The sequence below is a fragment of the Drosophila guanche genome, unplaced genomic scaffold, assembly GCF_900245975.1.
Source record: "Drosophila guanche unplaced genomic scaffold, DGUA_6, whole genome shotgun sequence".
NCBI lineage: Eukaryota > Metazoa > Arthropoda > Insecta > Diptera > Drosophilidae > Drosophila > Drosophila guanche.
This window is the reverse complement of record NW_022995745.1, coordinates 2,446-27,094: the sequence shown is the minus strand read 5'-3', so window position 1 is coordinate 27,094 and position 24,649 is coordinate 2,446. Positions and strand designations below refer to the sequence as shown.

At 45.6% G+C, this 24,649-nt stretch overlaps 7 protein-coding genes across 13 annotated transcripts; 2 read left to right on the top strand and 5 right to left on the bottom strand.

The window, feature by feature from the left end:
• Positions 1-30: 30 nt before the first annotated feature.
• Positions 31-932, bottom strand: LOC117581339 (protein lin-52 homolog). Its single transcript, XM_034268462.1, has 4 exons — positions 783-932; positions 569-721; positions 412-516; positions 31-347 (listed from the first exon to the last, which is right to left on the bottom strand). Exons 1-4 carry the CDS (start codon positions 838-840, stop codon positions 199-201), a joined length of 465 nt encoding a protein of 154 aa, XP_034124353.1. The 5' UTR covers positions 841-932; the 3' UTR covers positions 31-198.
• A 561-nt stretch (positions 933-1,493) lies between these two features.
• LOC117581334 (N-acylneuraminate-9-phosphatase) lies at positions 1,494-3,798 on the top strand. The gene is made up of 3 exons (XM_034268453.1): positions 1,494-1,881; positions 2,299-2,784; positions 2,851-3,798. Exons 1-3 carry the CDS (start codon positions 1,747-1,749, stop codon positions 3,229-3,231), a joined length of 1,002 nt encoding a protein of 333 aa, XP_034124344.1. The 5' UTR covers positions 1,494-1,746; the 3' UTR covers positions 3,232-3,798.
• A 2,382-nt stretch (positions 3,799-6,180) lies between these two features.
• LOC117581338 lies at positions 6,181-14,610 on the top strand. The gene is given in 4 exon segments (XM_034268461.1): positions 6,181-6,577; positions 13,816-14,009; positions 14,079-14,199; positions 14,319-14,610. Coding segments are annotated over 4 exon segments (618 nt in total). The 5' UTR covers positions 6,181-6,352; the 3' UTR covers positions 14,397-14,610.
• Positions 9,457-13,256, bottom strand: LOC117581331 (MAP kinase-activated protein kinase 2). Of its 5 annotated transcripts, none has more exons than XM_034268450.1 (5): positions 13,179-13,256; positions 11,844-11,910; positions 10,537-11,050; positions 10,044-10,459; positions 9,457-9,974 (listed from the first exon to the last, which is right to left on the bottom strand). In XM_034268450.1, the coding sequence occupies exons 2-5, from the start codon at positions 11,886-11,888 to the stop codon at positions 9,873-9,875; spliced, it is 1,077 nt and encodes a 358-aa protein (XP_034124341.1). In that variant the 5' UTR covers positions 11,889-11,910; positions 13,179-13,256; the 3' UTR covers positions 9,457-9,872. The 5 variants fall into 5 exon arrangements, with proteins under 5 accessions (XP_034124341.1, XP_034124336.1, XP_034124340.1 ...); XM_034268445.1 differs by lacking the exon at positions 13,179-13,256 and adding an exon at positions 12,634-12,659; XM_034268449.1 differs by lacking the exon at positions 13,179-13,256 and adding an exon at positions 12,252-12,382.
• On the bottom strand, positions 14,495-17,648 carry LOC117581325 (6-phosphogluconate dehydrogenase, decarboxylating). Its single transcript, XM_034268433.1, has 3 exons — positions 17,483-17,648; positions 17,159-17,382; positions 14,495-16,083 (listed from the first exon to the last, which is right to left on the bottom strand). The coding sequence occupies exons 1-3, from the start codon at positions 17,488-17,490 to the stop codon at positions 14,870-14,872; spliced, it is 1,446 nt and encodes a 481-aa protein (XP_034124324.1). The 5' UTR covers positions 17,491-17,648; the 3' UTR covers positions 14,495-14,869.
• On the bottom strand, positions 14,596-21,673 carry LOC117581322 (D-2-hydroxyglutarate dehydrogenase, mitochondrial). 3 transcript variants are annotated; one of them, XM_034268429.1, is made up of 5 exons: positions 20,011-20,178; positions 19,637-19,778; positions 18,840-19,533; positions 18,174-18,774; positions 14,596-14,603 (listed from the first exon to the last, which is right to left on the bottom strand). In XM_034268429.1, exons 1-4 carry the CDS (start codon positions 20,176-20,178, stop codon positions 18,201-18,203), a joined length of 1,578 nt encoding a protein of 525 aa, XP_034124320.1. In that variant the 3' UTR covers positions 14,596-14,603; positions 18,174-18,200. The 3 variants fall into 3 exon arrangements, with proteins under 3 accessions (XP_034124320.1, XP_034124321.1, XP_034124322.1); XM_034268431.1 differs by lacking the exon at positions 14,596-14,603 and adding an exon at positions 21,573-21,673 and having other exon boundaries at positions 18,201-18,774; positions 20,011-20,256; XM_034268430.1 differs by lacking the exon at positions 14,596-14,603 and having other exon boundaries at positions 18,145-18,774.
• A 1,299-nt stretch (positions 21,674-22,972) lies between these two features.
• LOC117580750 lies at positions 22,973-24,367 on the bottom strand. The gene is made up of 3 exons (XM_034267441.1): positions 23,769-24,367; positions 23,580-23,707; positions 22,973-23,515 (listed from the first exon to the last, which is right to left on the bottom strand). The coding sequence occupies exons 1-3, from the start codon at positions 24,266-24,268 to the stop codon at positions 23,199-23,201; spliced, it is 945 nt and encodes a 314-aa protein (XP_034123332.1). The 5' UTR covers positions 24,269-24,367; the 3' UTR covers positions 22,973-23,198.
• Positions 24,368-24,649: the final 282 nt, after the last annotated feature.

Here is a 24,649-nt window from a genome sequence, read left to right as displayed (position 1 = left end):
AAATATACAAAGAAATATGTAAAATTCTTATAGATAACATTCTCATCGCATTCTCAACAAGTAATTAGTGGGGCTTGCAAAACTACTTAAATCTATGAACATTGTGTGCGGTTATGGTTATGGATTCGTTGGATGGGCAATGGGAAATGGTCTTAGGGTGGTCCCATCCCATAAACCTCTGAAATGGCGTAATTTGGGTCAGGTGTAACGCTTGGGATTGCGATCGAAGATTTGCAACAGCTTGCCACGCGTCATTTCCTTGGCCTCCATTAGGCCCAGTTGATAGATTTCATCATGCATTCTCTTGATCTTCGCTATCAATTCCTCCGGCGTCATCTTGGATAGACCTGTGCAATATATTTCCATTGTATTATTATCATTCTGTGTGGTAATACTCTTACAATAACTTACGGTTTATCTTAACCATGTCCTCGGCGGTCAGGATTCTTTGTGGCTCCGCGATGGGTGCGTACATTGGTGTATCGGACATTGTGAGGAAATCATCCATGCCTGGAACTGCGGAAAGCACATTAGAAAAGGTCGCAAAACGGAAATTCACGCAACTTACATCTCTCGGGCCATTGTACGGGCGATTCGCGGAGCGTTTCCAGCGACATGAGTTCGTCCTCCTTCAAGGGGGAGTCTTCTGGATCCACCGTTTCTTCTTTCTCTGGCTGCTGTTTCGACTCCGCACTTTCATCGTCTGTTTTTAGTATCGTTTCTAGGAGCAGCAAAGCGATTATCAGATAGGTATTTGGAGCGGCACCGCAGCTATTACCCACCTGGAGCCAGCAGTTCCATGTTCATATCGGAATTATTTAAATCCGCTTTAACGCTCATTTTGGCAGCAGCGGTTAAAAATTATTGCGTCGGGCTGGCGTCCTAGGGATGACAAAGTGGAATAAGCCCTGAGGCTGGCACCTGCGAACTATCGCACGCTCAGCTATCGTACAAGAGCTATCGACAAAAATATCTGTGTGCAGTGTTGTAAGTCTTCAAAATGTTAATGAAATGTATTTTTAGCCAACAAAGAACTTTGTTTTGCTTCCTGAAATATAACGAAAAAAAGTTTGTCAATTATTGCGCACGATTTATTAAGCTGGAAAAACCCACCCCTCTCTATGTATTGTGAACTCGCTCTGACTCATGGTTGGCCTGACAGCGCACTCTGAATCTGATATAATGTCGCACCGTTCGCGCACACTGGCCAAGAGCATGGCGCTCGAACGCACAGTGCGGTACAGAATTCAACGCACAAAATGGGCGCTGCCACCACATGTTGGCTGTGCAAATGTTAGGATAGTTGGATATATAATATCCGTTCCAATCAGCTCAAGCACACAATACTGAGTAGAGAAGGTAGGTGCCTGGGCAAAACACTGCAGTCTGTCCGAGTTCTCGCGCATGAAAATATTTGAATTGAGCCTGCTGTGCACAGACTTACGCTGCCAACTGTCAAGCGTGCGCCGCCAGACCCACTGCCCGATAGCACTTTCTTTCAGTCATAGCTTTGCTCTCGCTACACTCACCTGTTCCCCCTTTTTAACTTTAGTCCAACGTTTTTGTTAAATTTAGTTGCCGCGTCCAACTTTTGAGCAAACCGAATTGCAACAACAATAACCAGGGCCTGTTTTGCGCGCGATTTTCGAACACTTCGAATAATACCCAAATCCCATTTGACCCGTCTTAATTTTTTTTCCCCGTTGACCACCGTACAAACAGCTTCCGAGTTTGTGCGAGGCCCCCATGGCAGCTAGTAAACTCTCCTCCAAGCAGACCACACTTTTTGAGTCGAAATGTGCGAAGATCTCTGCCTTCTATTTTGACTTGGACAACACTCTGATCCCGACCAGAGCCGGCGACTCCAAAGCCATACGCAAGGTGAGTATTGTTGGGATTCGAATTGGGGGAAGGGCCAACCAAACGCCCGCCCGCCCCAACTCTGGTGCGCGCGCGGTGAGGCATCGTCTAGAAAATTTTCCACTGCTGAGTGGCGCTGGCTGTTACGTCGTCGAAGCACCCCACCCGACCCGAGACCCGGACGGATGCGCCCAAGCACGTCGCACGCGCGCACCCAAAAAAATATAATTCGTTTACTCAAGTGTGTGCAACTGTGTGCTTGCACGTGTGTGTGCGTGTGCTTGGGTACGAGTGTATTTGTGCGTTTGCCAAGGGGTGGGGGCAATGATTGCAGTTTGATCAATGCACTGATACGGCGGATTACGACTACGGTACAACGGTTAATTTCTGGTGATTAACAAGCAACGTGTGTTTGTGTTTGTTTTGTTTTATTTACAGCTCTCAGATCTACTCGAGTCGCAGTACCATTTTAGCAAAGATGATGCCTTGCTTTCCACGCAGACCTTTCTGAAATCCTTCCGCCGCTGTCCGGACAACACGCAGACCTCGCTGGACTCGTGGCGCACCCACCTGTGGCGGGAGTCGCTGCCGCCCAAGTACAAGCACTTCGCCGATGAGATCTATCCTCAGTGGTTGCGGCTGCGGTACCGCTATCTGGCCGTCCCAGCGGACTATGTGCAGCTACTGACGCGAATGCGTCGGGCCGGCTATGCCCTGGCCCTCATCACAAACGGCCCCTCGAACGCCCAGTGGGAGAAGGTGGCACGTCTGAATGTGCGCGGCTACTTTGACTGCGTGTTGGTCTCCTCGGATCTGCCCTGGGAGAAGCCGCATCCGGAGATCTTCTATGCGGCCTGCAATTTCCTCAATGTCAAGCCACACGAGTGCGCCATGATCGGCGACAAGCTGGAGACGGATATCAAGGTTGGTATTGCCTAGAAGGGCGGCCAGTGCCACTCACACTGAATATTAACGAATTATCATTTGCAGGGAGGTCATCTGGCCCAGCTCGGCCTCACGTTCTGGACGCCGCTGAGCAGCAGCAGCTCGGCGGCCCAGTCCCTGGACGATGTCGAGTACAAGCCGCACCACAAGCTCAACCAATTATTGGAGTTGTACAAATACTTTCCCCGTCTCAATGCCGTGGCACAGCCCGATGCGCCATCGACATCCAGCCGCCGCAGTAGTTACCTTAGTGGCGGTTTGACTGGTGCCAGCGCAAGCGGCAGCGGGAGCGGATGCTCGTCTAGCACGAGCAGCCAGAGGAGCCAACCGGAGAAGCGGCAGGCGGCCTATCGCCGTGGCGGATCCTTGCCGGCCATGGACTGCTCAAACAGCGAGGCGGAGAACAGTTGCGACAGCTTCCTTTAAGGGAGAACCTGACAAGCCGAGATTGAGTCTCGACGGAGGGCGGAACTGGCGCACCGCGCCTTGCCTCGCCTCGCCTCGCCTCGCCATTGGTGGCAAATGTACCTTCAGTTTACAAAACTATAGCTAAAAAGGAAATAGGAAATAGAGAGACGGCAGTCAATAATAATCATGGAAGAAACCAAACGATGGAAGATGAGAACGAAGAGTATGCATAATTAATTAATTGATGTTGATAAGAGAAGAGGACAACCAGGCACACGGGAACCGAATGCAGGAATTTAAAGTTCAACTATTAGATGGGAGGACCCGAGAACTACGGCGAATCTCGTTTATCTGCCATTAAAACTACAATTAAGGCCAGAACAGAATCAGAAATACACACTCAAAATAATACACTTAAAACCAAACAACAACAAAATAGTTACAGAAATCACAAAACAAAACAAAATACAAGAGAAGAGAAGAGAAGATAGGAGACCAGAAAGTGGGAAAAAACCAAATGTATTTTTCTAAGCAGATATTGTTCTTCCACACACAATTTTTTTGTAACTTGATAAATGCAATCAACAACAACAAAACAAAACAAAAAACAAACAAATGAAAAAACAAAATGTGAATGAGAAGCGAAACAAAAAACCAAAACAATTAAAATGGAACAAAAGCAAATAAGGAGAGAAAGTTGGTTCGACTCCAAAGAAAAGAGAAGAGAAAAGAGTAGGAGAGGGGAGAAACCGTTAGAGTAGCTATTCTAGGTACATGCGCGTATGCATGTCAATTGTTAACTATTTTAGTAGTCTTAGACACCAGATACCGTTAGAGTTTAGCCGTTGGTTCGAAATTCGAACTACAATTGAATGCACCCCCCTCTACTCATACGATCAACACACACACACGCAGCCCGCAATGCTGTGTGAATATTAATAACGGTATTCCTTGAAAGAGATTCAGAGGCACCTAACCTGGGTTGAGGGTCCCACCCAACGGCTCTGTTAATGAATTTTTGAATAAATGACGAAAATCAAAGAGAACATTTGTTATCGCTTGCACACGTGCATAATGTAAATGCTTGAACAAAAAAGTGGCAGGATGCTACATAAATAGGCATACCGCGTGCCATTTTCTTCATAAACAAATAAAATAAAAGCCAGAAATCGTGTTCGTATTAATTGCCTGCTAAGATTACGGTCTTCCAACAAAAAATTGAAAAGGTAGAATCGAATTTGAATTGCCCTTGTATTTTTTGTATGATCCCAGTCCATGAAATCTTTNTAAAACAATCAAAAAAGAATGCGCGGGTGGGTGGGGGCTTACAAAAAAAACACGCAAGCCGAGAACAAAAAGTTGCATTTTGATGGAGATTGGGCAATATGCAGATGAGACGGCGACAGCCTCCGAACAATCTCAATCTCGGCTTGAATCAAATTGCATGGAAATCAGCCTTACACAGCTTTCCGTTCACCGCCATTCGGTTTTCACAACCAGAGTGGGTGGGAGGGAGAGCGTTGGCAGGCCTTGGGCCCAATTAAGCTCACTCGGTGAATATTTTAAGTTTGGGAAAAAATTACACAATTTACATGGAACAGGCTCTCAGCGGAGAGTGGAGCGGGCAAGCAAGAAAACAGTAACTGCATATGCTCCACTACACTATCGAAAAGGTGGCGTATTGAATGGGTACTATCGATAGATGTGTGTGTGCGTGTGTGTGTCGGAGGAGCGGGAAAGTCACACCTTGGACAGACCTTTCGCTTGAAAGTATCATAAACAGTAGTTATGCTGATAAGAGAGGCCGGAGTGCCATATTACCTTATAATTATGATACCTTTACCGTAACTGCATATGCTTCACACTATCGAAAAGAAGGGTATCGCTATCGATACAAGGCTTATGTATGTTCGTGGATCTGTTTGAGTGCTTATTTGGATCTGACGAAATTAATGGCCTTTTTTTGTTTTTGCTTATTTCGGGCACATTACATTCAGGGCAGAGAACACAAGCAGCCAGTTAGCCGTGTAACACAAATGCGGCTTGTTGCTGCATTGCGGGCATTTTCATAATCAAATCACTTCTCTCCACTTTCTCACACACACCCACAACTGCGGCTCACACGCGCGCACACAAATGCAAACAATGCGTCATATTTTCTCACTAGTAACTAGTATTTTTTTTATTTGTTTAGCTCCGATTTTCGGATTTCACTCTCTCCATCTCCCACCCGTTGCGCAGAGAAGAGCCCATGCATGGGGAGCAGTTCTATGTGACGTGCATAGGTTCCTTTTCTGGACTTGTTTCAAGGGTCACCGGTAATTTCTGCTTTCTTGACGAGAACTACACTTCTCATTATCACGTTTTATTCAGCTGATTTGTATTTACCTTAAGGTATTTGTATTCAGCGTGCTATGTAACGAACAAAAAAAAGAACAACAAACAACACGAAAATTATAGTTCGATTTATCGATGATATTTTAGTAGTAACTATCGATGGCAGTGATGGTGTGACCTTTAGCGCGGAAGCAGAAAAATGCTGTTTAACACTAGTAAACTCACAACCCAACCAATTAATTTATAAAATAATTATTTGAACTAAGCATGCAGGAACATATGTTTTTCATCTTATGTAATGGGTCATTAAACCGTTTTTTTCAATGCGTACCCACTTAATACTAAATCAAAGTGCATTTTTGATATGGTGACGACACCTATACCTATACACCTCTTCAGATATATCATCTATGATATAATTTCATTTCAAAATCAATGATTATTTTAAATGATCTCTATTGTTGTTAGTTCAACTTAAATTATTTAAAAGTTACATTTTCTTGCGTCACCTTCTTAATAAATCATGCATTTCGGATCGCCAATTGCCAGTGCGACCATAGCCTCAGAAATACCAAACCTCTTGTGCTGCTAGAATTCTAGTATTTTACAGTGATGTTTTCACCACAATGTATTTTTTGACGTCATCAAGCGGCACAAAGTAAAGTAACCCGAAACCCCCAATACACAGCGACAAAACGACAATAACACGATATTATCAATTAAAACGTGCATCAAATTGCAACAAGCACGCGCCACTTGCCCACTCGCTGTCCCCTCTGCGCCACCTGCTCAGCATAACAAGATGTCAACACGTCGCCAGGTCATCACGCTGTACCGAAATTTGTTGCGGGAATCGGAAGCTGCCCGCTTACAACTTTCGGTTCGTTTGTGATGAAATTGAACTCCGAACATTGTCATATTGACACTTCGCGACACATCCCGTGCCAACAAGGCCATTCGAGACTTTGCTGAAATTGATCGTCAAATGGAGGCGGGCAAACAGCATCTGGAGCTAATACGGCGGCAGGTAAGTTGTTGGGTTGCCACTGAATGTTGACTGACGCGATCCTTATCGAATCGGGTTCTACGTCGTCAGTGTGATAAGAGCTAAAAAGGAAATAGGAAATAGAGAGACGGCAGTCAAAATTAATCATAGAAGAAACCGAACGATGGAAGATGAGAACGAAGAGTATGCATAATTAATTAATTGATGTTGATAAGAGAAGAGGACAACCAGGCACACGGGAACCGAATGCAGGAATTTAAAGTTCAACTATTAGATGGGAGGACCCGAGAACTACGGCGAATCTCGTTTATCTGCCATTAAAACTACAATTAAGGCCAGAACAGAATCAGAAATACACACTCAAAATAATACACTTAAAACCAAACAACAACAAAATAGTTACAGAAATCACAAAACAAAACAAAATACAAGAGAAGAGAAGAGAAGATAGGAGACCAGAAAGTGGGAAAAAACCAAATGTATTTTTCTAAGCAGATATTGTTCTTCCACACACCATTTTTTGTAACTTGATAAATGCAATCAACAACAACAAAACAAAACAAAAAACAAACAAATGAAAAAACAAAATGTGAATGAGAAGCGAAACAAAAAACCAAAACAATTAAAATGGAACAAAAGCAAATAAGGAGAGAAAGTTGGTTCGACTCCAAAGAAAAGAGAAGGGAAAAGAGTAGGAGAGGGGAGAAACCGTTAGAGTAGCTATTCTAGGTACATGCGCGTATGCATGTCAATTGTTAACTATTTTAGTAGTCTTAGACACCAGATACCGTTAGAGTTTAGCCGTTGGTTCGAAATTCGAACTACAATTGAATGCACCCCCCTCTACTCATACGATCAACACACACACACGCAGCCCGCAATGCTGTGTGTATATTAATAACGGTATTCCTTGAAAGAGATTCAGAGGCACCTAACCTGGGTTGAGGGTCCCACCCAACGGCTCTGTTAATGAATTTTTGAATAAATGACGAAAATCAAAGAGAAAATTTGTTATCGCTTGCACACGTGCATAATGTAAATGCTTGAACAAAAAAGTGGCAGGATGCTACATAAATAGGCATACCGCGTGCCATTTTCTTCATAAACAAATAAAATAAAAGCCAGAAATCGTGTTCGTATTAATTGCCTGCTAAGATTACGGTCTTCCAACAAAAAATTGAAAAGGTAGAATCGAATTTGAATTGCCCTTGTATTTTTTGTATGATCCCAGTCCATGAAATCTTTTTCAGGAACACGAATTGCCCCAAGCATAGCTCCTTCCCCGTACCCCTCATCATGCATCGCTCATTTCAACCTTTTTTCTGTCGCTTTATGTAACGTTACAAGGTTACACCGAGGTTAGGTAGTGGCAAAAGCAATACGCGACTCAAAGAGCGGGGAATACCGTCCCCCATCTTATAAATATTAATAAGCCATGGATTAGTTTACTCACTCCACTCCCAATACCCCAGTACACACCTGCACAAACTTCATGACACACATGTATTTGCGAGTATTTATGTATGTATGTATGTTCGCACGTACAATATGTATGAATGTATATGTGTATTTATTATCTAGGTTGCACTGTTAAACCATCAATAAAGAAAGCCCCCGAAAATACTTAGCATGAAAACGAATTCTCAACAGATATTTTATTGGGACGCCACGAAGAAGTCTGACAACTGTTCTGGCACTGTTCTATGTATGTTTCCCCGACAGCGACAGGACAGCCAGGACAGCGACAGCAGAAGATGAAGGACACTTTCTAATGTCCTTTTCGTATTGTAGCTTCATGGTGGGAGCGCTTAGGCTAGCATGTCAAAGATTCTACAGCTAAGAAAACATCATAGGCCATCCACGTACTGAATCATTCGAAATCTTGTTCAATTTTGCTTCGCATTCAAATATATCTACAAAGATCTACAATATCTTAGATTTGTACACGTAAGCGACACTCTTGCACTTGCTCCTCGAGTAAAGCTGCCAGCTGCGATGGTCTTTAATTCTTGTTAACTTTGATCTTGCAACTCCAATCTTTCGCTTGCCACTGGTTCGATCATCTTTCATCTCGCTCCCCGTACTAGCGGTTAATTGTTGTCCAATTTTTGGACCCTTGCCACTTACTCTTTTCGTTTAAGCAAAACTCCAACAAAATCATTTTCGTGTATATAGTTTTTGATTTTAATCATAGTAAAATAAGCTTTTTGATTTTTGTTGTTTTGTTTTTTGTTTTTTTTTATAAACTACAAAATACGCTATACGGTAAAATGGTATATCGCTTGCAGATTCAGCATAACCAAACCATAAATATAACCAAACAAACATTGAAATTTGCAGGCAGGACAGCAGGCAGCTAGCCTAACGTTTACGTTAACGTTTTGTTGTACACCCGTACCGTATACAGACACACAATACATACATATATTGATATAATATAATCAAAGGCGAAAGTACACAGAAAAAACGAGAAGGGACGTGTGAGACGCATTTAACGCTTTACAACTTTTATACCCGGCACTCAGTACTACATCTGCACCTTAGCGGTGTTTTGTCAAATTTTAAATTTTTTCTTCGTCTGTCATCTACATCTACAACACTTCTCACACCAACACGCTCCGTTAGCTCGCCGCCATTCCCTAGACCCACACACTGCAGACTCGAGGCAGAGGCAGAGGCACCGTCCGCACACAACACGCTTAAAAAACTGAAAACGAGACTGAGGCATACGAAAATGCTGCAGTTAAAACTTGGGATGGTGGGGAGAAGGGGCGGGGGGATGATGGGCTAGCTAGCTAGGCTTGCTCTTGGCTTTCTGCATGTTCCTTTTTTTCCTTGCTTAGTTAAGAGTTGGTTTTTTAAGTATGTTTTTTTTTTCTTTTCTTCTCAAAAAAAGAGCACTTTTCAGACTACAAATATACCCTAAGAACCTTTATCCTGGAAATGGATTATACATACACAATACATACATTAGATAAATGGACAAGGAAAGAAAACGTAAAACATAACGTAACACAACATCATGGAGTAGTTTGTTTAGTTTTTAGTTATAGTAGTAGTAGTAGTGGCTTTCGCTAGTTATAGCATTAGTTTATGCAGCGCACTGCAACTTTGTCCTTTCTTATGTGGTAAAAACAACCATCGTCTGATTTGATGGCCTCTGTCGTGCCCGTGTGTACTCCATTCTTCTCCTACTCCTACTCCTTTCTACCTATTCTTGCTCCTTACTGCTCCTCACTCTCACTCGGGGATTGGCCGTAGTAGTATGTAGCATGTTGTATGTTTTCTTGTTGCTCTGTTTGCGTTCTGTTTTTGTCTAGTTTCGTGCCGTGCCATATGTTCCATAGATCTCCTCAATCTTTTTCCTTCGCTTTGTCAGCAGTGGATTGTTCGACTTGTCCAGCGCCTTGATTTGCATCTGCCAAATAGAGAAGGAAAAGGAGGAGCATTAGTTTTAGACTCCAAGCCAGCAACAAGCTCGTCTTACCTGATCGTAGTCCACTCGCATGGTGGCCAGGGATCGGGTCATTTCCTCCTGCACCTCCGGCCAGGTCTCCTCACCCTCCTTGAGCATGCGGCCAGTGCAGAGCGGTGTCTGTGGCACAGCATTATACTGGGCAATCCACTTGTTGCGTATCACATCCTGGATGCGCAAACGCTTGCTGGGATCCACATTCAGCATGCCCTTGATCAAGTCCTTGGCCGACTGGCTAACGTTCGTCCACTCTGGATCGGGAAAATCATACTGCCCGGTGCGGATGCGCTTCTTCATGCCCGGCGAAATGGCCAAACCATTGTTGCTGTAGAACGGCGGAAAGCCGCACATAATAATGTACATGACCACTCCCAGCGACCAGATGTCGCAGCTTTTATCATATTTCTCGGGTCCCAGCACTTCGGGAGCTAAGCCACACATTGAAATTTGGTAGAGTTTAAGCTGAGCAGAGCAGAGCAAGGCATTAAAGCATTCAATCACTTACCAACATAGTACGGCGTGTAGCAGGGCGTCTGGAGGGTGTCGTTGGTGAAGGTCTCTTTGGCAAAGCCAAAGTCTGTCAGTTTCAGGATCGCATTTGGCTGGGATGTGGTGTAGAGCAAGTTCTCGGGCTTAAGATCGCGATGCGCGATATCGCGACTATGCAGATAGTCTATCGCCGCACAGATCTCGTGCATTATCTGTGCCGCCTCGCGTTCCGTGAACGCCCCATCGGCCTTGTCCTGGATGCGCTGGAAGAGCTCGCCGCCCTCCATGCACTCCATCACAACCAGCAGGCACTTGCGGCCGCTGTACGTATTCTCGTAGACATCGATTATGTTGACGATGTGCTTGCAGCCGCTGACACGCCAATGCAGATCGACCTCGCGCCGGGCCTTCTCATTGTCCAGCAGCACCTTAAGGGCGTAGTTCTGTTTGGTGCGCCGATTGGTGCACTGCACCACCTTGCCGTTGATGCCCAGGCCTAGCACAGTGTCCGAGATTTCATAGTCGTCCACCAGGGCGCTTGTTTTCGGTTGCCGTTGATTCTGCAGCGAAAGCATTCTGATTGGGTCTGATCTCTGACTGAAGGTTGGACAGAAAAAAAACAGAAACAGAAAAAATATTAATAAAATGGCTGCAGCTCCGACCGCCCACGCTCCATTTAGAAACGGTTTTTCACACAGCCCCCACGTCCGGAAAAGGTACAAGATAACACCGCAGCCGCAGCGACAACGTACGTAGCGTAGCGATAAAACAATCAAAAAAGAATGCGCGGGTGGGTGGGGGCTTACAAAAAAAACACGCAAGCCGAGAACAAAAAGTTGCATTTTGATGGAGATTGGGCAATATGCAGATGAGACGGCGACAGCCTCCGAACAATCTCAATCTCGGCTTGAATCAAATTGCATGGAAATCAGCCTTACACAGCTTTCCGTTCACCGCCATTCGGTTTTCACAACCAGAGTGGGTGGGAGGGAGAGCGTTGGCAGGCCTCGGGCCCAATTAGGCTCCCTCGGTGAATATTTTAAGTTTGGGAAAAAATTACACAATTTACATGGAACAGGCTCTCAGCGGAGAGTGGAGCGGGCAAGCAAGAAAACAGTAACTGCATATGCTCCACTACACTATCGAAAAGGTGGCGTATTGAATGGGTACTATCGATAGATGTGTGTGTGCGTGTGTGTGTCGGAGGAGCGGGAAAGTCACACCTTGGACAGACCTTTCGCTTGAAAGTATCATAAACAGTAGTTATGCTGATAAGAGAGGCCGGAGTGCCATATTACCTTANGAGATTTCATAGTCGTCCACCAGGGCGCTTGTTTTCGGTTGCCGTTGATTCTGCAGCGAAAGCATTCTGATTGGGTCTGATCTCTGACTGAAGGTTGGACAGAAAAAAAACAGAAACAGAAAAAATATTAATAAAATGGCTGCAGCTCCGACCGCCCACGCTCCATTTAGAAACGGTTTTTCACACAGCCCCCACGTCCGGAAAAGGTACAAGATAACACCGCAGCCGCAGCGACAACGTACGTAGCGTAGCGATAAAACAATCAAAAAAGAATGCGCGGGTGGGTGGGGGCTTACAAAAAAAACACGCAAGCCGAGAACAAAAAGTTGCATTTTGATGGAGATTGGGCAATATGCAGATGAGACGGCGACAGCCTCCGAACAATCTCAATCTCGGCTTGAATCAAATTGCATGGAAATCAGCCTTACACAGCTTTCCGTTCACCGCCATTCGGTTTTCACAACCAGAGTGGGTGGGAGGGAGAGCGTTGGCAGGCCTCGGGCCCAATTAGGCTCCCTCGGTGAATATTTTAAGTTTGGGAAAAAATTACACAATTTACATGGAACAGGCTCTCAGCGGAGAGTGGAGCGGGCAAGCAAGAAAACAGTAACTGCATATGCTCCACTACACTATCGAAAAGGTGGCGTATTGAATGGGTACTATCGATAGATGTGTGTGTGGGCGTGTGTGTCGGAGGAGCGGGAAAGTCACACCTTGGACAGACCTTTCGCTTGAAAGTATCATAAACAGCAGTTATGCTGATAAGAGAGGCCGGAGAGCCATATTACCTTATAATTATGATACCTTTACCGTAACTGCATATGCTTCACACTATCGAAAAGACGGGTATCGCTATCGATACAAGGCGTATGTATGTTCTTGGAGCTGTGTGAGTGCTTATTTGGATCTGACGAAATTAATGGCCTTTTTTGTTTTTGCTTATTTCGGGCACATTACATTCGGGCAGAGAACACAAGCAGCCAGTTAGCCGTGTAACACAAATGCGGCTTGTTGCTGCATTGCGGGCATTTTCATAATCAAATCACTTTTCTCTCCACTTTCTCACACACACCCATAAACGCGGCTCACACGCGCGCACACAAATGCAAACAATGCGTCATATTTTCTCACTAGTAACTAGTATTTTTTTTATTTGTTTAGCTCCGATTTTCGGATTTCACTCTCTCCATCTCCCACCCGTTGCGCACAGAAGAGCCCATGCATGGGGAGCAGTTCTATGTGACGTGCATAGGTTCCTTTTCTGGACTTGTTTCAAGGGTCACCGGTAATTTCTGCTTTCTTGACGAGAACTACACTTCTCATTATCACGTTTTATTCAGCTGATTTGTATTTACCTTAAGGTATTTGTATTCAGCGTGCTATGTAACGAACAAAAAAAAGAACAACAAACAACACGAAAATTATAGTTCGATTTATCGATGATATTTTAGTGGTAACTATCGATGGCAGTGATGGTGTGACCTTTAGCGCGGAAGCAGAAAAATGCTGTTTAACACTAGTAAACTCACAACCCAACCAATTAATTTATAAAATAATTATTTGAACTAAGCATGCAGGAACATATGTTTTTCATCTTATGTAATGGGTCATTAAACCGGTTTTTTCAATGCGTACCCACTTAATACTAAATCAAAGTGCATTTTTGATATGGTGACGACACCTATACCTATACACCTCTTCAGATATATCATCTATGATATAATTTCATTTCAAAATCAATGATTATTTTAAATGATCTCTATTGTTGTTAGTTCAACTTAAATTATTTAAAAGTTACATTTTCTTGCGTCACCTTCCTAATTAATCATGCATTTAGGATCGCCAATTGCCAGTGCGACCATAGCTTCAGAAATACCAAACCTCTTGTGCTGCTAGAATTCTAGTATTTTAAAGTGATGTTTTCACCACAATGTATTTTTTTATGTCATCAAGCGGCACAAAGTAAAGTAACCCGAAACCCCCCATACACAGCGACAAAACGACAATAACACGATATTATCAATTAAAACGTGCATCAAATTGCAACAAGCACGTGCCACTTGCCCACTCACTGTCCCCTCTGCGCCACCTGCTCAGCATAACAAGATGTCAACACGTCGCCAGGCCATCACGCTGTACCGGAATTTGTTGCGGGAATCGGAAAAGCTGCCCGCTTACAACTTTCGGTTCGTTTGTGATGAAATTGAACACCGAACATTGTCATCTTGACACCCCATTTCCCAAACCATCCACAGAATGTACGCTGCTCGCAAGATACGCGACACATTCCGCGCCAACAAGGCCATTCGAGACTTTGCTGAAATCGATCGTCAAATGGAGGCGGGCAAACAGAATCTGGAGCTGATACGGCGGCAGGTAAGTTGTTGGGTTGCCACTGAATGTTGACTGACGCGATCCTTATCGTATCGGGTTCTACGTCGTCAGTGTGATAAGAGTTTCTATCGGTTTGTTAACCTCTTCCATGACGCTTGTAGGTCATCATCGGCCACCTATACACGGCGGACAAGCTGGTGATCGAGAACAAGAAGACACTCAGCCCCCTGGATGATTGAGGATGCCGGATGCCGCATTGCTGCTTGTACAAAAGCCCTGCCCTGCTCGCAGATAAATAATATGTATATTTACAACTCGAAAGACTCGTTACACACAATTCTAGTTGGATAAAGCTTTTTGCCCATTGTTGATCTTATGGAAGTCAAGTTACATATATAGGCCTTATTTTTGAACCACCAGTGAAGTGAAGGAATCGCTATCGTTTGCTAGCAACAAAAAAAACACCAATTTAATATTATGTTTAAAAACAATATGAAATTATATATACATACATACATATATATATATGGTAACGTTATAAATAGGTACTGCTACCCTATAAAAAAAAACAATTGTAAACTTTTGTTACAGCCCCCCAACGGAGGGACATCCAACTATTTACCTTATGACATGGAATGTGTGTTGTGTTGTCTGTGTGTGTGCGTGTGTGTGTGTGTGTGTGTCTGTTTGTGTGTGAGAGGGGTACCACAGCCTATGCCTGGTATGTGCTGGCGGAGACATTGCCGCCAGTGCCCGTCCAGTTGGTGTGATGGAACTTGCCCTCGTCGCCGAGCAGCTCGTAGGTGTGAGCGCCAAAGTAGTCGCGCTGCGCCTGCAGCAGATTGGCCGGCAGCTTGGCGGTGCGATAGCCATCGTAGAAGCTCAGGGCGGTGGAGAGCGCTGGCACGGGTATGCCCCAGCGGAAGGCATTGGCCACCACCTCGCGCCACGAGTCCTGTCCCCGCTCAATGGCCTTCTTGAAGAAGTCGTCCAGCAGCAGGTTGGACAGCTGCGGCTGCGATGTGTAGGCGTCCTTGATATTGCCCAGAAAGACGCTGCGTATGATGCAGCCGCCGCGCCACATCAGTGCAATGCCGCCGTAGTTCAGCCGCCAATTGTTCTCCTTGGCCGCCTCGCGCATCAGCATGAATCCCTGTGCGTAGCTAACAATCTTGGCACAGTACAGGGCGTGCTTGATGTCGTCCAGGAACTTGGTCACATTCGCCACGCTCGGCTTCGCTGAGGGGCCCTTGAGCAAGCCGCTGGCATGGACGCGCTCCTGCTTGAGGGCGGACAGGCAGCGGGAGAAGACTGCCTCACCGATGAGCGTCACGGGAACGCCGTACTGCAGGGCGGCGATGGCCGTCCACTTGCCCGTACCCTTCTGGCCGGCCGTATCACGAATCCGCTCCAGCAGATGCCCCTTGCTGTCCTTGTACTTGAGAATGTCGCGAGTGATCTCGATGAGGAAAGAGTCCAGCTCGGCCGAGTTCCACTTGCCGAACTCATCGGCCATCTGGGTGGCGGACAGACCCAGGCTCTGCATTATGTGGTAGGCCTCACAGATCAGCTGCATGTCTCCGTACTCGATGCCATTGTGCACCATCTTGACGAAGTGTCCAGCGCCCCCGTCGCCGACCCATTCACAGCAGGGCTCGCCATCGGCCTTGGCGCAGATGGCCTGGAAGATGGGCTTGATCAGGGGCCAGGCAGCCTCATGGCCGCCGGGCATTAAGCTGGGTCCATGCCGGGCACCCTCCTCACCACCGCTAACGCCGGAGCCCACAAAGAGCAGGCCCAGCTTCTCCAGCTCGTCGCAGCGACGCGACGTGTCCTGGTACTCTGAGTTGCCGCCATCAATGATCACATCGCCGCGGGAGAGCAGCGGCACCAGTTGCTCAATGAAGTCGTCGACGGCACTGCCGGCTGAAACGTCGATTGGAAAAGCATAGAGCGCGATTAGACAAGGTTAATTGGTTGTTCTGCCGATTTAGAAAGTCACGCCAGCCAGTCCGAAGCATGGCTAACCTTGGCTTGAGGTCACCCCCAAGTCGTCCCTTGCCAAGCACTTCTCCAGCCCCAGATAAGGCCAGCAAGTATTTATGATAGCATTTCGTCTATCTATCTATCTAGGGGTCGTTTTTCGGTTTCTACATATATAACAAAAATGAATCACTGGCAGAGCCATTTGGTGTTGGAACGATGGTTAAAGATTGTTTTGTGCGAGGAAATCCCCCTACCACATTGTCACAGCGGTCGCCTCGCATGTATGACCTATAATGAATGTCAGAGAATTTCGGTAGGTAGCAGAGATAAGCCGGTCACGCAAATTAACATGCGAGAATAGAAATTTGCATGCGTGTACGCGTGTGTGTGTGTGCATTAGAGATGAGCACCACCTGCGCTGAGTAACAGTGAAAGTCACTGAATGTGACTTGAAGATATTCCATGTGACCATGTGTGGGTGAAAGTGATTGCAACCGGAAGCTATTATGTCTATCAGATCCGCCTTTCAAGGTATGTTTGTAGTGATTTACTCATATTTTGGAATGCATATGCATACGAAAGTGCACAGGTGCACAAATCACAGCTCAATAAGAGCTCACTGAGCATCACTGAATTGAAAGCAACAACAACAAACTTTGTATCGTTGAATGCGATAGCTTGCTGAGCAGATCATCACTTTTTTCTCACTCTCCATTTCATACACTCATATCCCGTACAGCAAAATGCACCGTGCTTGCAAACAAAAAAACAAGCAGCAACAATAAAGCGATTAATGACATTGCTTTGACTTCCACTCACACACACACACACACACACGTAGTAACACACGCGCACTGGCAGAGGTGGTAGGGTGCAAACGCGATCGCTTCACGACACGCCACTCCAGCGAAAACCACACTTAAACCGCTTACAATAAGCAGGTTTTAAAGCCAAAAATATCGAACTTAACAAAAATTGAAATCGTATAGATGGAGATTGTGCTGTGCTGACTTACCCTTGACCAACAGCATAATTTTGCGCGGCGTTTTCAGTTTCGCCACCATGTCCTTCAGTGAATCAGCGCCTATCACATTTGTGCCTTTGGCCTCGTTGGCGAGAAAGTCTTTGACCTTGGCCACCGTGCGGTTGTAGGCGCACACCACAAACCCCTTCTCGTCCATGTTCAATATGAGATTCTGGCCCATCACGGCCAGCCCAATGAGTGCAATGTCAGCTTTTCTGAGGAACCAAAAGAGGGGAAATGCACCCAAATGCAGGCGCAAGCAAAGGGTGTCATGTTATTTGCATTCACTTTCTTCGTTCAGTTAGTTTAGCTTACCCGCTCATCTTGTTGTCGCTTATTCCTTTTTTGTCAAACAAAAATGTGTTTCGTACGAAAGCAAATTTGATTTGATTTTGATTCCTCTCTCTCTGATGTTTTTTGCACCGCTACTGTGGAATGTTTTTTGACGATCGGTCTGCCACTTGGCGTTGCCACTCTACATGTGGACTTGGAGCTTTTACCGGTTGGGCCATTTATACCAGCTGATTGAAGCCCATCAAATATATCGATATTTCTTCAGATTCCAAATTACTTTGATATTTTAAGTAAAGCAATATGACATCGATATGACCATCCCTAGCTGTTCAATAAAAGCTCGAGTGGGAGTTGGATGCGTGATTGTGTTTGGGGTATGGACAAAAAACTCAATACCAAACAGCTCACTCACCCCACCTTGAGCCGCCCTCTGTCTTCTGCTGTGTCTTGATCACGCATGCTAAAGCTCCGTTTCTCTCTCTCTCTGTTTCTCTTTTTCTCATGAACTTCACCCTTGACCGACCGTTAAAGCTGTCTGTTTGAATTACGCTCATGGGAGCGTTTAGACGCTGAATTACTGTGTAATTATTTACCATGGCCTATTTAAAGCAACGGATTACAAAATAAAATTAACAGAAAAAAAATAGGCAGCACAAAAAAAAAAAAGAACTTTTGGAGATGGATGAGATGGTGGGTATCCTTATATATTTGATCTATCACTGAGCATGATCCGCCCTCTTCAGTTGAGAACCTTGTAGGGATTAAGGATGCCATTGGGGTCAAGGAGCTTCTTCATGTCGCGCATCCAGTCGATGGCCACCGAATTCTTCGAGTAATGCAGATAGTCCTTCTTGAGGAAGCCAATGCCATGCTCGGCACTAATGCTGCCCTTCAGCTTGGAGGTGTACTCGTACACGAATGGCTCGACACGCTTGTAGATCTCATCGTTGAACTCATCGCAAGAGACATTAAGATGCAGGTTGGAGTCACCCAGGTGGCCGTAGCCGCAGACAATGGTGGCCAGGGAGCCGCAACGTTCCCTCATGACGTCCACAATGCTATAGAAATCGCGCAGCGGCAACGAGATGTCGTACTTGAAGCAGAAGCTCTTCTCAATGAGGCCCAGGGGCACCATTTCGCGTATCTTCCAGATCTCCTGCACCTTCCCTGGATCGCCGGTGACAGTACCATCCTGGATTTCGCCCCTCTCCATACCGTCGCCGATGAACTGATTGATCTTCTCCTCATCATGGTCGCCGTTGCTGCCCGAGGTCTCGATCAGCATGTAGAAGGGAAAGCCCGAGATGGGGGCGCTGTCAAGCAGAAGGAATACAAATAATGGAAGATCGTGGCCGGAGATTGGATCTTCTCCACTTACTTGAGAAACTTGAACTGCTGCAGAGCTGTGTTCAGGGCCCGCTCGTCTATCAGCTCGCAAGAGCTGAGAATCTCGCCAAGATTGCGCTTGGCGCTGACGAATGTCTTGAGGACGTCGTCGAACGAGTTGAGGCCGATGAAGGCCACGTTGACAGCCTTCGAGGAGTGCGGACACAGCATCGAGAGCTTCGTGATCACTCCCAGTGTGCCCTCGGAGCCAATGAACAGATGCTTCATGTGGTATCCCGTGTTGTCCTTCTTGAAGTTGGACATCAGATCGAGCACCTGCCCGTTGGCCAGCACCGCCTCCACGCCCAGCACAGACCCGTGCAGATTGCCGTAACGCACCACGCGCACTCCGCCCGCATTCGTCGACACATTGCCACCGATGTGGCAGCTGGCCTTGGCACCCAGATCCAGCGGCACCGTCAGACCCACATCCCTCGCCCGCTGGTCAAAGTTCTCCAGAATGCAGCCCGACTCAACGATCGCAATGCCCGTTACCTCGTCCACGGACAGCACCTTGTTCAGCCGCTGCAGCGACAGCACAATCTCATCGCAAATGGGCACCGATCCGCCCACCAGACCCGTGTTGCCACCCTGTGGCACCACGGCCAGCTTCCGCTCGTTGCAGTAGCGCATAATGGCGGCCACTTCCTCAGTGTTGCCGGGCTTCAGGACCAGCTTGCTGTTGCCTGTAAGCGACAAATCAGACAATCAAGAAGAATTTCCTTTCGTTTTGGCAAAAATCATTTGTCGCAGAGAACTGTGCTCTGGGCAGGGAAAACATTATCATACCACGTATCCGCTTGAGGAAGCAAATGTTATATCCCTCTAGGTCTTCGGTGAGGACATGATTCGTGCCCAGCAGCTTCTCAAAGTGTGCCACATCAGCGTCGTTCAGTGTCGCATAGTTGCCACGTTGCACATTGTCCGTGATCTGACAGCACCATTAAAGATATTCAAGTTTCATTTTGTGCACAACTGTACGGCAGGAGGAGTGGACAGCCAGCTGTGGAAAATGATGGTGGTGCTGGTGGTGGCATGCAACAACCACCATTTGTGATGGTACAGAGCGATGCCACGCCCACATTGCAACCACCACAGCCACCACCATTCACAGGGCAAGGCAACCAAAACTCACCGCACTACGAATACTCGAAATTGCCTACCTGTGTGAGTTCCGGTATCGCTGCCCCGCTGCCCGCCATTGTCCTCACACTCAGGGACGTGCCCATCGTGCTGTGGTGTGTCGTCTGTTTGGGCGCCCGCATCAGGGTGGCGCTGGCGCTGGCGCTGGTCGCCAATCTGCGCATTTGCAAGAGCCGCTGGAAGCGCATGTTGAATGGGGATAGGGAAGGGGGTGCAACAAACTAGCTTTATCCTTTCTTTATTATGTTTCCTTTCGGTCTGAGAGGCTGCAATAAAAGAAATCAAATGATAAGAACGGAAACCAGTCAGACGTTGCCTCAGACTTAAGCACCTTCCAATCCACTTCACAATGCCGCTCGTATCGCACTGATAGCCCCCCAACACAGAAAGAGAGAGAGAGAGAGAGAGAGAGAGAGCTCATCAAGAACTTTTCCACTGCCCAGAGGGACCCGGGCACGCTCCATCACAGTGATAGTGGTGGGACCACCTACCACTATCACCACGGACTGCTATCAGTTCCCCCCCGCTCGCACCACTTGTGACGTCAGTAGAGCGTGCATAAAAATTAGCATATTTATTTTGGGACACACACACACAAACACACACCACTAAAGAAAAAGCAAACAACGGTACACACGGATGAACGGATGTGTGTCTGGTCTGGTCACGGTTTGGGTCGAAAAGTGCAGCGCCCGGAGTCAAAATCTTTATGATTTCGCTTCCAAGTAAAAGGTAACACCCGAATGGTGATCATAAACCCATTTAGAGAATCCATTCTACCTGGATGCCCGAAACGGATCTCAGATCTGTCTGCATTGGTCATGGGGATTAGGAGAACCAATTGTTGTGCGGATTTGCAATTGTCGCGAAAAGTACAGTGAATATTGGCAACAACAACAAGAACTAGCACTATCACTGCAAATTCGAAACAATCGTTTACAAAATATATTGATATAACGGTTAAAAATTCGAATTTCCTCACGAAATTGATTACATCCCCAGCCCTGGCATTACCGCAAGTTTTTTTTGCATTACATTTGTTTGTTTGTTTACTTCACCTGCTACTTCCCACTCATGCGTGTGTGTATTTGTGTGTGTTTATTGAATCAAACAATTCTGCGTCTTGGTATGGGTGCACGCGTGTGCGAGACCGAGAGTGTACCAAAATCCCCGTCTCACGGTTGGATGATAAGCGAGAGAGATGGCTGGTGGCTGGCTTATCTGCACAGAAACTACGTATGTGAAACCGGTTGTAAAACAAACAAACACAAGCGTTCGTTCATCAATTCAATGCCATTTCTTATCGCGCAGAGGTAAAATACATATGTAAATGTACACACAAATAAATCCACACTAGTGGCTACGGGCCCTTTATGGTGGCAGTACCATAAAATTGGATGAAATTGGTATAAATACCATTGAGATAGATATGTACCATAAACGGTGGCCCCTATACAGGAGAGCTACACGCGCCAATCATCCACCCACAGAAAAATCTCTCACTCTTTTTTTATACTCTCTATCTCTCTGGCGGTCTCTCTCTCGAAAGTAAACCACATTTCTTGTTGTTTTTCACACATACGATTTGTATTTGTATTAAGACAGACTAGTGAAATCCTTGCCAAATATCCATATGTATACTTGGTTCAACTTGCGAGTGCAATGAAGCAAAGTGTCTGAGTAATCACAACCAACTAAAACTAAACACACCGACTAAGTATTCGTCAACGTATACCATATGATCGCACGCGCGCGCTCTTATTGTGCGTCAGCCCTGGAATTGAAGTATATTTAGGTATATTTAAGTATTTAAAGACGAATTCAGCCCTGGTTTTCTCTCTTGAGCCAATTTCTCTTTTTTTCTCTCTGCCTATCAATAATCTATCTCTCTCTCTCTTTGTCTTCTGCGTGAAACGAGCTAGCTTTCAAAAGAGAAAAATGGAAAATATATGTACAGTGTAAATGTTTAATTAATGTAAACAATTAAAGCATGTGTACATTTATTTTGTTTCGTCATATATGTATATTTGTGTTTAAATTGTTTGAAAAATAAATAGTTATGTATTTAAATATTAAAAATCGACGCCTTTGACGTGGCAGTTTGTTGTTCTTTGGCTATGATTGTCTTGTTTAGATCCCAATTGTATCATTCTTCTTTACTGTTGCTCTAGCAATGTGTGAGTCGCTTGGCTTACAAGCAATTATTAACATGTTTGTACACTTAATCGGAGCGACTAACCGCTTTTGCAGAACTCACTTAACCACACCTGCTACCTCTAATAATAATAAACACTCACACGTACAAATTTTAAAGACAGCTAAAGGGTTGGGTTGACCACAATTTGCTGAGCATTTTTTACACCTACATATGTAGGATTTAACTTAAATTTGTCTAGTGCTGCATTCGTTAATGATTCCAAAGCACGTTGCTTGCCCAAATTATAGAAGGAATAATGCATAATTAAACACATGTAACATGAATTTATGTGTGAAAATAAAAATTTTCCTTGTCAAAAGTCCAGCTCCAGCCTCTTTTTCGTTTGTTTCTCTTCATGAGTCTAAGCACCCCATTTATTCGTATTATAAACTGTTATAAAATATGAACTCACCACACGACTGGGCCACGCCCATCACGGCCACATAAACAAAATGCAAAAGATCCGAAAGAGAGAGATAGAGACATTGTGTGGTTCGGCTTCACTTCTGTTATCCTTGTCTGGCGCACAGAAACATTCGACACTCCCACCCCAGGCCTCTCCCTCCCACAAACATACAAGCATACATATGTACAGCAACGTACCGACGGCATTTTGTGAAGGAAGTTGAAAAGGGGCACGGCACGGCACGGGCACTGTCTAAGAATTTGTTGAGGCCGAAACAAAATGGAGAACGTTAATCAGTTAATGCCTACGAGCAGAAAGGTGTACCCATCCATGACAAAATAGGAGGAAAAGACCCTCCCCAGATAATAAAAGCAACAAATTAATTGGCTGCACACATTTTAATTGTGTATTTATGAAAGTTGTGTTTAATGTTCTTCAGTTTCTCAGTGTACGTGTACGTTGATTGTCATTGTTCATTGTTTATTTTAGTGTTTGGGGCGGGGATTGCTATTAGCAATAACACCTAACCAGCCAGTCAATGCAAATTCTTTGTTTTTATGTGGCGTGTAGAGAGTGTTGAGGGTCGCTTGTTAGGTGTATCTGGTTTACTTATTTTTGCTACAGTTAATGTATAGCTTGGGCTTGGAGTAGACGCGAATCTCCTCGTCTACAACAGCCAGCTCCTTGTCAATTTCCGCCTTGCGGTTGCGCACCCACAGACTCTGCGAGGTGATGGGCATGCGATTTATTTCACTAATGAGGCCATCATAGCGCTTCTGTGCGGTGTTTAGGTGGCCAACACGAGCCTGCTCCGCGAGCATACAGTCTGGATCACTTGCGTTGGCCAACTCCTGGGCAGCGGCCTTATCGCGCTTCTCCTTATCCTTTTCAAGAAAGCGAGGAATACGCACATCTTCGCGTGCTGAACAGGGGACAAAAAGACAAAGTTTGATTAGTGATAAGTGGGGAGCATACAAAGTACTCACAATATGCAGTTTTCTGATCCTCAATCATGTGGTGGGAAATGTGCTGGGGTTGCTGTTCCTCGTAGTACTTATCGTACTTATTGGGCGACTCGCGCTCACCCATCATGGAAGCCCCATCAAAATGGCACCTAAAAGAGCACAAAATCATTGAAAATCGAATCCAAATCTATTACTACTGATATTACTTACTTTTTGAGTGCATTTGTGAGGTAGAGTTCGTCGTTGATGTCTTCCGTTTGAGTGGCAATGTTTTTGGCACTGTTGCGGCGTGTGTAGCACGAATTGCAGTCCCGCGACTGTGCTGCCTCCTCCGAGCGGTCGTAATACACCGGAGCGCGCTTTTCCGGGCGGCCAACACGTTGGCCAGATTCTGCAGCACCCACACCCAATTGTTGATGCGAACACGAGTTGAGGCGGTTACGCATTAGACTGCTCTCACGGGGAGTTTGCTGGGGTTGTGCTTGGGGTCTGCCACCTTTCGAATCGCTTATCTCGGTGGCGGCACGGCGCATCGGTGGCATCCACTTGGGACGCACTGGCTCTCTGGCTGCCAGCTTTTCCGTTGTTGTCTGCTCCAGTGAGCGAAGACTCTTTTTATTTTCGCTGAGAAAATTGCGTCCCGGATTAGATGGCGCCACTGGAAAAATACCCGACATTGTGGACTTGAGGCGATTTTGCGCGTTTGTCATAATCCCGACGACTATTTAGAAACCGCCGAGTACGGAACGGCAATAATTATTAGTGTTATTAATAATTTTGTTTGTTTGTTGTTCACTGCGAGCTGCGTCGAACTGAATGATTTTCGTTGACAAACTAAACTAGCAAACTGTGCTCGAATATCAAGGCACACTTCGATCAGGGAATTTTTGGTTTGAGTTTGATTTAAATTGGAACATTCCACTCAGATTTTCGATCGTACTCACCGCTCTTTATGGCATGGACTCCATTCACTCAGGTTAAAACTTTCTTTCCTGTAATCAAGCGCCTGTGGGTCACAACAGGAAATAATGCAAAATTTGTACATAATCAATTTTCAAAAGATTTATTGGTATTGTGTGTTTCTGTAAAAG